The following is a 14,104-nucleotide window of genomic DNA, read 5'->3' on the forward strand; positions in this document are numbered from 1 at the left end:
AGGTGGGTTCCTAAGAGTCCACATTAAAGACAGAATAACCTCCTTGGCTACCTACAGTGTGACCTGATTCAGCCCAACTATTTGTTTATCTATAACATTTCCTTTTGCTAGGAGGATAGGAAGGGTCTCAGCTCACCGTACTTTCACATATCCCAATGTTAACAAGATCCATATCTCGCTTCATAAAAAAATAAAAATAAAGATTGGTTCAAGAAATTCCCTCAGCAAGAGCTACAAAAAGAGTCCCAATATTGCATCATGCCAGCTGTAACCAATATTAACAGTTGGGAACGTTCAAGAATCAGAACAGTTATATGAAAGTTTGATAGAGGACCATTAGGCTGCTTTCACACTGAGGCACGTTACAAGCGCCTGGAAAGAGCCTCTTTTCTCACGCCAAAGCAAAAGACCTGCAAGCTGCATCTTTGCAGCGCTGTAGGAGTGGTGTATAAAGCGCCCCTGCCCATTGAAATCAATAGGCAGCGTCAACGAACCGTCTGCAAAGCGCTAGCAGGGGTCAAAAGCACCCCGCTAGCGGCCGAAAAGCGCCGTAAAAAACGACGGTAAAGCGACACTAAAAATAGCGGTGTGAAAACAGACTTATAGTAAAAATTCCTGTATTCTAGGTAACTATTTTTTTTATTTCAGATATAATTCGTTTTACTTTTCTCCATATTTATAAGCAGATAAATTTGTCCAGCAAAAGCGGCAGTTAAAGGGGTTGGGAAAAGCATTTCAAGTATATGTAAACTCTGACTTTGTAAAACAACCCATTCAGTTTAAAATGGAAATGAAAGGCAAACATTTCTGTATTTATACAAATAACATTATAAATACTTTTTTACTTATTTGATGAGTGAACAATCTCTGTTCTCAGCTGCACAAGGGGTTTAGAGAGGTGGGGACAGAGAAATTGCAGTAAACTGATCTTCCCAGTGATTGGCTGTGCAAGGGGCATGTCAACACAAGTTTGATCATTGTAGGACAGGCAAGTTGTTCTCCCAGCACAATGAGAAAACTGACTACATTGGAATGGATGTGCTCTCACCCCTAGCGTGCTCAGTTTATAATAGGAAAGCAGGGGGACTGTCAGAATCATCAGGTATTTCACACAAAGGAAGCAATACAAAGAGAACATGATACTTTTTCATACAAGTAAATGGTACAACAGGTACATATCAGGATTAAATGCTGGGGTAACATTCTTTAACACTGGTAGGGGTCTTTACAGTAATCCGCTTTTCTGTATAAAATGTATCCAGAAGAAAAATAAACTGTTGCTAAATAAAGTGCTTGCCTAAAATCAGTTTAAAGCTACATGTCCATTTATGACTACCAGTGGCGGCCCATCCATTAGGGACGCAGGAGCGACGCCCCCCCCCCCCCCCCAATCCATATGTCTGTCTCCTAATCTACATGCAGAGCGCTGGACGCATGGATTTCTATTTTTTTTTTTGGAAGCACATGATTAAAACCTGAGGCTCTAATTGGCTTGAAAAAAGGGTTGGGCTCGGGGTGCAGAGCCCACCCAGTTGTATGATTATAGCAAATTAATATGAGCTATTGTCTTACTTCTACTCCTTCTGGCCAATCAGGAAGCGGGTGAGACCCGATTGGCCAAAAGGAGAAGCCGCCATATTGGCTGGTACCTGGGAGAATGTCCATGGGGATCCGGAGGAGGCTGTCCTTTCAGGACGCCGGGTGCATGGATTCCTATGGCGGGGGTGGAGCCAGAGGCTCCAATAGGCTTCAAAAAAGGATGGGCTCGGGGCGCAGAGAGTTCACCCAGAGGCTCCAATAGGCTTCAAAAAAGGATGGGCTCGGGGCGCAGAGAGTTCACCCCGATCCCACCCAATTGTGTGACTATAGTGAATACATTTTCACTATTTTCACACTACAGTGCCTCCCTTCCAATCAGGAGGCAGGTCAGTTAGACTTGTTTTCTGATTGGCCAAAGTGGCAGGCGATCCTATTGGATGCCCAGCGTTTTGGCAGGAAAGGAGACACAGAGCGGAGAAAGCATGAGGAGCAGACACCGGAGCTGCCGCTGCTGCCTGCACTGGAGGAAAGGACACCACTGACCATTAAGTGTCGAACTTCCCCCGGAGGGGGGGGGCAGTGCTGTCAGTTTTATATACCCTATCTGTAATGCTGGGCTGTATATCCTGATCTGTAATGTTGACCTATATACCCTGATCTGTAATGCTGAGCTATATACCCTGATCTATGAGGCTGAGCTATATACCCTGATTTGTGAGGCTGAGCTATATACCCTGATCTGTGAGGCTAAGCTATATACTCTGTCCTGTGAGGCTGGGGCTGTATATTCTGCCCTGTGATGCTGGGGCTGTATACTCTGTCCTGTGATACTGATCCTGAAATACACAGCAATGTCCTTTGACTGCTCTTTTGTCTTGCCCATGATGGTGGGTTTAATGGCTCGTACACACGATCCGAAAATCGGACGACAGATCGTCCGACTTTTTCCGTTTACTAGTCGCAAGTAAAAAATGAATAGGTTACTAAAGTCACGGAAATTCTTGTACGACTTTGATGTCATGTGTTGTAGTGCATTTGTATTGTATTTTTGGACAACTATACTGACTAAACGAAAATTGTACGATCTGGTATCGTACGAGGAACATTTTCGTGCTTGTCTGATTGAATAATAATCGGATGAAATGTCATGATCGGCTCTCGAAAACTCTGTACTAACGATCCGATTATCGTATGATCGCGTCAAAAGCAGTATTTTTCGTCCGATTTTCAGATCGAGATGTCGTTAGGAGCACCTTCTGAAATTGACAGGACTAATCTGTGTACCACATGAGCACATACTGTAGCCAGTCTGTGGGAGCCAGAATTATTGTTGGTTGGTAGGGGATCAAATACTTACTTTACTCACTGAACGGCAACTCAATTTATAACATTTGTATCATGCGTTTTTTCTGGATTTTTGGTTGATAACCTGTCTCTATCATTTAAAATACACCTATGATAAAAATCATGGGGCCAGATTCACAAAAGAGATACGACGGCGTATCTCCTGATACGCCGTCGTATCTCTGTGTTAGGGCCGTCCTAACTATGCGACTGATTCATAGAATCAGTTACGCATAGCTAGCCCTAAGATCCGACAGGTGTAATTGAATTACACTGTCGGATCTTAAGGATGCAATTCTAGGCAGGCCACTAGGTGGCGAGGCCATTGTGGTCGGCGTAGAATATGCAAATGAATAGTTACGGCGATTCCCGAACGTCCGCGCTGCCCGTCGATCTAACTTTACGTCGTTTCCGTCGAGTTACGCCGCGTAAAATTAGGGCTGAGCCCTAGTTGTCCTAAGCCATGTTTCCACTTTATAAAACGATGTCAGCTGCCTATTGCATTGCTATATTTCTAAGTAACAGTGAAGTTACACTTTATACAGTACATGTCATTTGCTTTCACTATGGCTTTCTTTTTTACCACACCCTTCTGTCTGACATTTTTCTATCAAACTTCACAGGCTTGTTAGTGAAGAAATACCATTTAAAAAAAAATCATGACTGAAAATTATTGCAGACATAATTAGAGGCAAACCTAAAAACTCCAAATTTAAAATAGAAGCGCTGGTTTCCCTTACCTTCAGCGAGTCAAAGCAAGCGATAACTCGTCCATTTTCCACATGGCAACTCCGTGATGGGTGAGCAAACTTGCATTCTGCATCAGACCTTGAACAAGTGCCTCTCTGAAATTCCCGACAGACTTCCAGCGTCAGCCATTTTGTGTCACGCACCAAGGAGACGTTAACAGCCATATTAAAGACAGGAGAACACCTCCTATCGGTGACTACAATCGTTTTTTTCTTCTTAAAAGAAGGGGATGGGGAAAGGTGGAGTTCAAGTTTAAATGAATAAAAACTATTTTCTTTTCGCTTTGGTTAAAAAAAAATTCAGCACTTAAGGTTTTTTTTTTTTTTTTTTTATAATTTTTCTTTTTTTTTAGTCAATTTGTATCTGTTGTCGAGACATGAATGAGACACAAACATCCAACCATAAAATAGACGTTTTATCAGATAAATTGAAAATAAAAATAAATCTAATTAGAGACCAGCTCTTGAAAAGTGCAAAATGTCAAAGTTTGAATGCGTTGGCTTTATTTGTCACTTCTGAAATCAGATCGAGTTAGACTGAGCCGACTTTTTCAACAATTCTGTGCTCTTGGCTTAATGGTTCCAATTATGGTTGTGTAAAACTCAGCAGAAATTGGCAGAATTTCAGTTCCTCAGACAATCTGTGGCGTTTTATTTATTGTTACGATGAATAAAATAATGTTACAGTTGGGCACAGCCGTGACTGTTAATGAAAATTTGATGATTTCCGTATTCAAGGATTGAGTGCTGAAATTGTAATTACGAAGGTCAGTTGCCGTTTTGGGTTGGCCTGCAAGCGACGGCAAATAAAAAAAAAGAGAAAAAAAAAAAAAGGGGAAAAAAAAAAAACAGAGGCAGCACTAGACAGAGATCCAAGCAGCGTTAGCTTCAGAAAAAAAGGCACGTTTCAGCAACCTGCAATAAAAGAGGAAATGAAATACATAATCAGAAAAAAAAAATACAACCTTGTAATATTCATCACAAGCTTACACGACACAGCAAAAGGAAAATTAGTTTTTGTAACAGGAAAAACCTTTTCAGATAGTGACACTACAGCGCAGTGCGATCAGCCATTGTGGATTGAAAAAGGGGCATTTCCCAATCGAATCTGCGCATGGTAAAACACAAGAGCCAATTACCCTCTCTGTAGCAATATTGGACTGGGCTGATGCCCAATAGCAGAGCTTGGTTTATGCTATTCTGTTTTGGCATGGAATCTTTTTTTTTTTTTTGCTTGCTGCACAGAAAATGCCTTGCGCTTAACACAGCACACGTGCGGCAGTTGTATTTTTTGTTTTTAGTTATTTACTTATAAGAAAGACGTGTAAAGTGAGAAGGGTTAGAAATTTGCTATAAATGGAAAACAGACAAGGAATTTGACAGTACGTATGTGCTGTATGAGCAGAATCTAGCCTCCAGCTGGTGGCTGTGTGCCACGGGTTGGGAGAACTAGACAAGCACAGTAATGCTGGATAGACATTAACCCTTTTCCAACCAACGGCACACGTTTCATCGCAGTCATAAAGACATTTCACCTACTAAGATACAGATATCTGATCATGGTGCAAAGTCAGCCAAGCCATCTGTATAACATAAGTAGACAATAGTCTGTGAGGATTGCTGCTTGTAGTGTTTTTTTTTTTTGGACATAAATGTAACAACTGTATACTGGTACAATAGATTAGAATGTGCAAAATATGCACTTAGACCGCAAGTAAACTGGTTTGCCTTGGCTTTTACTTTGTATATTATTATTGTTCTCTTTGTAGCTTTAATACGTATTCCCAATACTATACCAAATTTATTCCAGAGTAGTTACAAAAGGTAATTTCATCCCAACAGTTTTTTTTTCATTATTTTATTTTTTTCCGACAGGTGCTATAGAGTTAAATAACCTAAAAAGGGGTCTTAAATCTTTCAGGGACTCCACTAATGAAGTCCTTATGCTAGAGTATTCATACTAATTACCACCACCCATCATGATGGGGTACCACTCTCCATTTTGGATTTCTCATTTAACTATATCATAGAGCACAGGTGTCAAACACAAGGCCCGCGGGCTGAATCCGGCCCTTCAGGCCATTTCATGTGGCCCTCGCACCTTTTTGTTCCAGTCCTTCATCTGGTCCTCCTCAAGACCCTTACTTTTTGCTTTTAAAGGGATGGCTCTGACCATTAGACTTCATTTATAGTGAAATATTCCTTTTAGATAAACTTTTCCCCCTAAAAAGGGAACAGATGAGGACGTGTTCAATTTCCTACATAACACTAATATTGTAACCTTCTTTCCAACTTTGAAGGGAAAAGCAGAAGTGCACTGGTCTGTATGGAGAGCCAGTGTACACTAATACATTGGTGTTATCAACATACAGCTTGTAAGAGAACTGTCACCTTCCGTCCGAGGCGCTCTCTGGCGCACGGGCGGCCTGAGATACTTAGGCACACCAATGCGCACGCGCACAAAGGACGCTGCATACACGTAGGAGCACCCCTATCGCCAATTGGCGCCATACTGCCTATTTAAGAAAGTGCCCTGACCCCAGACCCTTGCTGACTGGTCTTCAGCTTTAACCTGATACTTTGAACCCTGTTGTGATCCTGCTTGTCTTCCGTTGCTGAACCCGGCTTGTCCTGACCCTGTTCCTGAACTCTGCCTATACTCTGACTCCCGGTTTCCGATCCTGGCTACCCACCTGACGCTGCTTCCGCCTTAGTGTCGTGATTCTATGTGATTCATTGTATGTACCGTTTGTAATTAATGTTCATGGTAGGTTACCTACCTTCGGTACAAATTTTATAATAGATTGAATCTCGTTTTTGTATTAATCTTTTTTGATACCACAATAAATTAATTTTTGTATCAAAATAGTTATTGGATCATTAATTTGTTGCCAAAAGTAACTCCTTTTTTTCTTGAGCTCTTCGGAGGTCATTTTTTCACTCCCTTATTCTTTGTTTCCCTTTTGCTTTTGTTTTTTGACTTATGCTTCCGCCTGCTGCTTGGTACCTCACTGCCCGCCTACCACTTGACCCGGCTATCCGTATGACCCTGCACCTGCGTCCTGTGTTGCACCTTGGCAACCTCTGAGTGTCTGTGACTTCTGTCCTGAGACCCTCTGCGACTTCCTGCTGCAAGTCTTCCAGGAACTACACTTCATCTGACGTCCTGTGTACTGCTATCCTCCGTGGTCTGATGCTCCTCCTACTCATTCCGGCTCGCATCTCCCGCTATGCTGTCTGGGTCTACACCTGCAGGCACTCGTGTTCCTCCTGTCCCTCTGTGTCCTTAGTTCCACATTCAGCGGTACCAGGGCCGGAGATACAAGAGAGGCCGACCTTGTCACCTCAGTCTCCTATCAGGTAGGTGACACAGCTATAGTGGAAGTTACTTTATGAAGTTTAGGTGGGAAACCCAACCAGAACTGACTCCTATTTTGAGTGAATACTGGTGAAGGAAAGGGGTCTCAATCTCCTGATTTTTATATCCAGTCATGTTGATTGGGTTCCAGTGTTTACGTTTCTATACCCTCCAAAGTAAATGAAAAAAAAGGCGAAAAACAAACACTGGGAAACTCAAGCTGAAGGGATCTACCCAAAGTGTAAAGATTTTTTTGGGGTAAACTGGTCCATTTAGTCCTTTTACATTATCCAAGCAAAGGTTTAATCAATACCTCTTGTACAATTTGTGCACTATTTATTCAGATGGAAAAAAGGGGAAAATATTGCGCTAACCAAAACAAATTAAAACTAATTTTAATTAACACTATTTATTCAGAGATGAATGTTAGTGGAAAATGACATTTTAATAACTGCCAACATTTGAAAATAATTTTCAAGGACACACTGCATGCCAAGTTGCTTAATTTAAGCTTTGCAAGCAAATTACAATCTTGGAGGAGCGTGGGGAAACATACATGAACACTACAAACAGGTATTTTAATACATATAATATATACATAATCTAGATACTTTTTTAAAGCAAATAGTATATTAAGGGAATGTAAAGCTTTGCATTTTTTTACCTTAATGCATCCTATGATGAAAAACATCCGATGCTTACAAGCCCCGCCCAGCCCCCCTGTTTACTTACCTGACCCCTCGAAAGTCCCGCTGCTACTCGCCCCTGTCTTCAGGCTGTTCTCAGCTCTTCATTGGAGATTGATAGCAGCGCAGCCATTGGCTCCCGCTGCTATCAATCTAATCAATGATGCGGCACGCCGGGGGGTAGGGCCAAGTGATACAGTCGGCCGCCAGCTGTATCACGGGAGCGCGCCCGCAAGATAACCCCCTTCATGGGAAGCTGTCTTCCAAGGGGGTTATCTCTTGCGAGGAGAAGCCGAGATAGCCTCCGAGGGACCCCAAAAGACCGGGATAGTGGCCACTCTGTGCAAAATGAGTTGCACAGTGGAGGTAAGTATGACATGTTTGTTATTTTTATATTTGAACCTTTACAACCCCTTTAACCACTTAAGCCCCGGACCATATTGCTGCCTAAAGACCCAAGGTGTTTTTACAGTTTGGGACTGCGTCGCTTTAACAGACAATTGCGCGGTCGTGCGACGTGGCTCCCAAACAAAATTGGCGTCCTTTTTTCCCCACAAATAGAGCTTTCTTTTGGTGGTATTTGATCACCTCTGCGGTTTTTATTTTTTGCGCTATAAACAAAAATAGAGCGACAATTTTGAAAAAAATGCAATATTTTTTACTTTATGCTATAATAAATATCCCCCAAAAACATATATAAAAATTTTTTTTTTCCTCAGTTTAGGGCGATACGTATTCTTGTACCTATTTTTGGTAAAAAAAATCGCAATAAGCGTTTATCGATTGGTTTGCGCAAAATTTATAGCGTTTACAAAATAGGGGATAGTTTTATTGCATTTTTATAAACATTTTTTTTTTTACTACTAATGGCGGCGATCAGCGATTTTTTTCGTGACTGCGACATTATGGCGGACACTTCGGACAATTTTGACACATTTTTGGGACCATTGTCATTTTCACAGCAAAAAATGCATTTAAATTGCATTCTTTATTGTGAAAATGACAGTTGCAGTTTGGGAGTTAACCACAGGTGGCGCTGTAGGATTTGGTGTACACTGTGTGTGTGTTTACAACTGTAGGGGGGTGTGGCTGTAGGAATGACGTCATCGATCGAGTCTCCCTACATAAGGGATCACTCGATCGATGCAGCGCCATAGTGAAGCACGGGGAAGCCGTGTTTACACACAGCTCTCCCCGTTCTTCAGCTCCGGGGAGCAATCGCGACGGAGCGGCTAAAAACAAATAGCCGCGCCGTCATCCCGGATCGCTCCCCGAGGGGACCCGACTGCCGCAAGTCGCGGGGGGGGGGGGGGGTCCCGATCGGACCCCCGACCCACGTCTAGGCAGGGACGTACAGGTACGCCAATGTGCCTGTACGTGCCATTCTGCCGACGTATATGTACATGCGGCGGTCGGGAAGGGGTTAAAGGTTTAACTCCAGACAAATCTGTTTTTCAATTTTGGATATATTGGGGAAGGGTTGGGACTTCTGCCATTTTTTAATGTACTTTGTGACACAAACGCAAGTAGTAAGGGGTGATGAAAGGGGGAAGATAAAGGGGGGGGTAAGGATTAGGTAGAGAAACCTGGTAGCACCTATAATTATTTGTATTTAGATGTGGGGTGTACCCACCTCCCATGTTGTCTCTATTAGCTGAGTATTGAAATCATGTTTTGGAAGCTTCTTGGATACATGTTGTTCTTCTCCAACAGTCTCTTACATCCTCTTTTGGGAAGATTTAAGATATACATGGTTATTACGATAAGACTCTAGGTCTGCACGTTTCATATATGTCTGTCATTGTATCTATGTTTGAAGTTTTTTTTTTTAGTTTATTGAATGAATACTGTCCTGGCTTTCATTTAAACACATAAATGTACATTGTGCTCCCCTTGAAATTTCTCATCATGTGTTTTGTGTAACGCCATTACTTGGACAGGGAAGGAAGGGAAAAAGGACACAGACAATAAAGTAAATTTAACAAAAAAGTTCTAACTATTTCACCCTGCATTAGAAATGTTGTAATTTGTCCCTTGGAAGCGATTTTGCATGCCTCCTATTGTGTTTGTCCCAAAAAGAAACTACAGTAATACAGCAATAAAAATTTGATATAGGATAAAACCTTTTTCGGAAATAAACTTTTGGTTGCAGTTGGACTTTAATACATGTTATCATTTGTATGCAGAAACACAAAAAACACTTTTACTGTGTAGATGGCCATAAACAAAAATCAGGGGTATTTCTAAGATTAAGATTTGCCCCTAGAAGTATTAGGGGCAAATCTTAAAACTGTTCCTAAAAATCAGGGAGAGTTGTCTGCTATGTAGGTTTCTGCAGTGTTGCACCTTTAAGCAATTCATTGGCTTCTGCTCCCACATTCCATTTAGCAAAGCAACATTTCAAAGCAATATTCTTATAAGGAAAAAGCAGAAGTTGCCAAGGCCAGTCACAGATTAACTCATACATGCCCAGGTCTGGTTGGTGCCAAGCTGGCTGGCAAAACATTGCAGAAATCTCTGGCAATGTAAACTCGGTTTCACATACTTGTGTTTGAGAATGATGTGTTTTATGCAAGGTTACACAATTCCTTTGCGGGGATTGATGGGCTCTTGGCACAGCAAGGCTACAGTATCAGAGAGTTTTACTTCTGTTCAACTCTTTCAGACCTACAAACAAGCTATAAAATGCTTCCAGCTTTCCAAACACTACCAAAAGTAGTCGGACATAAGTGTATTGCTTATTAATAGATATGAAAATTTGCTCTGGCTGCTGCGGTATGACTATGTGGAAATGATAACATGATTAGAGCCACGTGTTGCCAAACCAAAGACTCCCAACGCCATTTTGGGGTGTGTCTCTTACAGAATGATTGATTTTACTGAACGGTCCTGCATAGACAAACGTTCAGTGTTTTGTGTTTCACAAATTCAACAAGAGCTTGCTTTAATCCCCAACAAGTCCAGGCACACGTGTTTTATGTCATCCTTCCTACAGACTGGCAGAGGTGCTTGGACTTGTAGTTCCGTAAAAAGCCACACATTGCTTTTCTTTATCTAAAATTCAAAAGATACTACTTAGCTTCCCTAAGCTGTAGACTACAGTAAAGTACATGTGAGTACAGATTATCTCTGCAGCATATTGGTATATTTTTACCAGTCATCTTATTAAACAGCAAAATCAAACACATACGACAACTTATAAAAAAGTTTAACCGATTTAAAAAATTTGTTGTATAGCAATTTAATAATGAAATAAAACATAAATCCAAAATTATATAAGACCAATCAAGTCCATAAACAACTGGCAAACCCATTGAAAGACACATCAAGCAACTGCAGAAACTGTGTAAAAGTTGAAACCTCCACCAAAGTCAACCCCTTTGGGTATGCTTTTACCTCAATAAATTGACCCTCATAACCAGGATCAAAATCACGCTCCCATATGATCAATCCGATGAATACATCCTCAGCTGGATCATTCCCAACCAGGTCCTGTTATTTCTTCTGGTACTTTGATAGTCATTAACAGCTCAGGTAGTGGGTAGATGGATCAGTACAATTTATATGCTCAAAAGACAATAAAAGCAGGCATAGTGCTCACTGCTATTCTTATTGATACAAAACAAAAAATAAAATGCCACTCAGATGTTACACAAAGAACAAAGTGCATATATCTTAAAATCCAGAATGCAATGTTGGTGGGGCAGATGGCTGCAGATGCAAGTTAATCCAGCTCCAGCAACCAATAGTACTCTCTCCACAAGCTCCCTGTAAGCATGCCCTGGTCACGCCCTGTGCATTTCATCGTAATGACATAAATCAGGGCCAACACTAATATTTTTGTTTTAATATTAAAAATAGCAGTGAGCCGGGTTTTATGGTCTGAGCATGTAAATTGACTGATTTATCCACCCACCATCAGGGATCTATTAATATGCTGATATCATTTAGGCTCGATTCACACCTATGCATGTTGATTTTGAGCATTTTTGCAGTGCTTTTTACGGTGCTTGCTGCGTTTTTCGACACGTTTTTACCGCGATTTGCAGTTTTGTTTTTTATCATTTTTTTTTTTTGCCGGCAATTTTTTTTTTTTTTTACATTTCCTTTAACAACCAGTTATAAACCGGTTAAAAAAAAAAAAAAAAAACGCAAATCGTGGTAAAAAACACAGTACTTTTGGACGTGGGTCCATTGAATTCCATTACATGCAAAACGCTGCTTTTTGCAGGAAAAAAGTCCCCGACCCATTCCAAAAACGCAGAGGCACAAAAAAGCATTGATGTTAACATGTTCCATAGGAAACCATGTTAAAAAAATTTCCTGCATTTCTGGAAAATGTAAACTGCATCAAAAAACGCATTAGTGTGAATGGAGCATTATGGTCCATAATGAAGCTGGTCAAGCACAGATCAGTTTCGTCCCTGGGGAATGACAGCTCTGAACCCCGAAGTAAAAAAAAAAAACACCTTCTCTGAATTGCTACCCTTTGGTCTGTTAAATATACCACTGGAAGTTTTTTTGTTTGTATATTAAAAAACCTGCTTGTCCTGTTATAAATTCAGTTTCAGAATTTGTTATTTCAAGGAGTCTTATTTGCCCTCCCAATTGTTATCGTGGGACTACAAAATAGTTAGTGTCTATGTTGTGGAGAACAGCACAGAGGATACCACTTAATCCACAGAAATCCTGTGAGGTGTCAACCTACAACAGGAATTAGGAGCCGAGTGCATTTCTGGCATATTAAAGGTATTTTTCTGTACTTGCAAGGGCTTTAACCACTTGTCTACCACCCGCCGTCATATGACGGCTAGATGAAGACCCTCTCGTTCTGAGCGGACGTCATGACGTCCCGCCTTCCTAAACCACTACGGGGCGCGCGTCCGTCGCGTCACTGGGAGCCCAAAGTGCGTGCCCGGCGGTGGCGATGTCCACCGGGCACCTGCGATTGCCCAGTAACTGAGCAGGACCGTGGATCTATGTGTGTAAACACACAGATACACGTCCTGTCAGGGAGAGGAGACCGATGGTGTGTCCCTTGTACATAGGGACACCGATCGGTCACCTCCCCCAGTCAGTCCCCTCCCCCCACAGTAAGAATAGCTCCCTTGGTCGCCCCCTAGTGTTAACCCCTTCCCTGCCAGTCATATTTATACATCAATCAATGCATTTTTATAGCACGGATCGCTGTATAAATGTGAATGGTCTCAAAAATGTGTCAAAAGTGTCCGCGGCAATATCGCAGTCACTATAAAAATCGCAGATCGCCACCATTACTAGTAAAAAATAAAAATGCTTTAAATCTACCCCCTATTTTGTAGCCTCAAACCAATATATACGCTTATTGCGATTTTTTTACCAAAAATATGTAGAAGAATACGTATCGGCCTAAACTGAGGAAAAAAATTGGATATTTATTATAGCAAAAAGTAAAAAATATTGTGTTTTTCAAACTTGTCCCTCTTATTTTGTTTATAGCGCAATAAATAAGAACCGCAGAGGTGATCAAAATACCACCAAAAGAAAGCTCTATTTGTGGGCAAAAAAAATTCATTTGGGTACAGCGTTGCATGACCGCGCAATTGTCATTCAAATTGTGACGGCGCTGAAAAAATGGCTTGGACAGGAAGGGGGTGAAAGTGCCATGTAGGCAAGTGGTTAAAAAATATAAAAGAAAAACATAGGGAAATGTACAAGGACCAAAGAAACGTACAACAAAAGATTTTTTATTTATTTTTTTGCTCTAACGCACTTTCCATAAACTGAAAGATAAAACCTGATAAGTTACTAATGGCAACAACACTTGTTCCCCTTTACTTTCCTTTAACAAATCTATCCACTCCAACAACATTAATCAAAAAGGAGTAAGCAACTTAAGGGCCAGTTCATACCTGAATTGCACAGAAACGCTGTCCACATTTCTGTGCACTTCAGTGTGGTGTGATTTTTAGCCTATTTCTTTGAATAGGCTAAAATTGCACTGGATCACACAAAAAGTAGTGCATGCACGCACAGAGAACACCTTTCCCACGCTGCCTTCTGACGTGAACCGGCCCTTACACATCTTGATTTAATGCCTGGCAAAAAGAGGACAGTCATCGTACCATTTACACACTGCCTATAGACTATTTATATCCTTCTCAATATAATACATCAATAAATAAATATCGATCAATAATATACCAAAGTGTTTAAGCCAGAACTGGTAATTAAAAAGATTGTGGCTACCGGTCCAGGCGAAAGCAAGTCAAAAGAGATTGCCTTGCTCTAATAGGGAGAGCTGACTTGTGATGTCAACTTGACCACCAGGTTTTGACGCTTTAGAAGAAGCCTAATAGTATATGGAATTCAACGTGAATTCAATGTGTACAGTTTTACCGCCTCTTGGCACTGTATGATAAATCCACTTTAAAACAATACATCCTGTT

At 41.2% G+C, this 14,104-nt stretch overlaps 1 protein-coding gene across 17 annotated transcripts in view; it reads right to left on the reverse strand.

Annotated features, from left to right (window-relative positions):
• The window catches only part of LOC120913619 (muscleblind-like protein 3), a 201,996-nt gene that overhangs the window by 91,740 nt on the left and 96,152 nt on the right, over positions 1-14,104 (reverse strand). For 14 of the 17 annotated variants that reach the window (XM_040323709.1, XM_040323714.1, XM_040323711.1 and 11 more), the window contains exon 2: positions 3,624-4,547. The exons of 2 other annotated variants lie outside the window; for them this stretch is intronic. In XM_040323709.1, the coding sequence (XP_040179643.1) occupies positions 3,624-3,797 (174 nt within the window). In that variant the 5' untranslated portion in view covers positions 3,798-4,547. Of the gene's footprint in view, positions 1-3,623; positions 4,548-4,665; positions 4,843-14,104 lie in introns of those variants that run through there. One more of the 17 variants, XM_040323703.1, reaches the window with a different exon arrangement.

The sequence above is a fragment of the Rana temporaria genome, chromosome 9, assembly GCF_905171775.1.
Source record: "Rana temporaria chromosome 9, aRanTem1.1, whole genome shotgun sequence".
Classification (NCBI taxonomy): domain Eukaryota; kingdom Metazoa; phylum Chordata; class Amphibia; order Anura; family Ranidae; genus Rana; species Rana temporaria.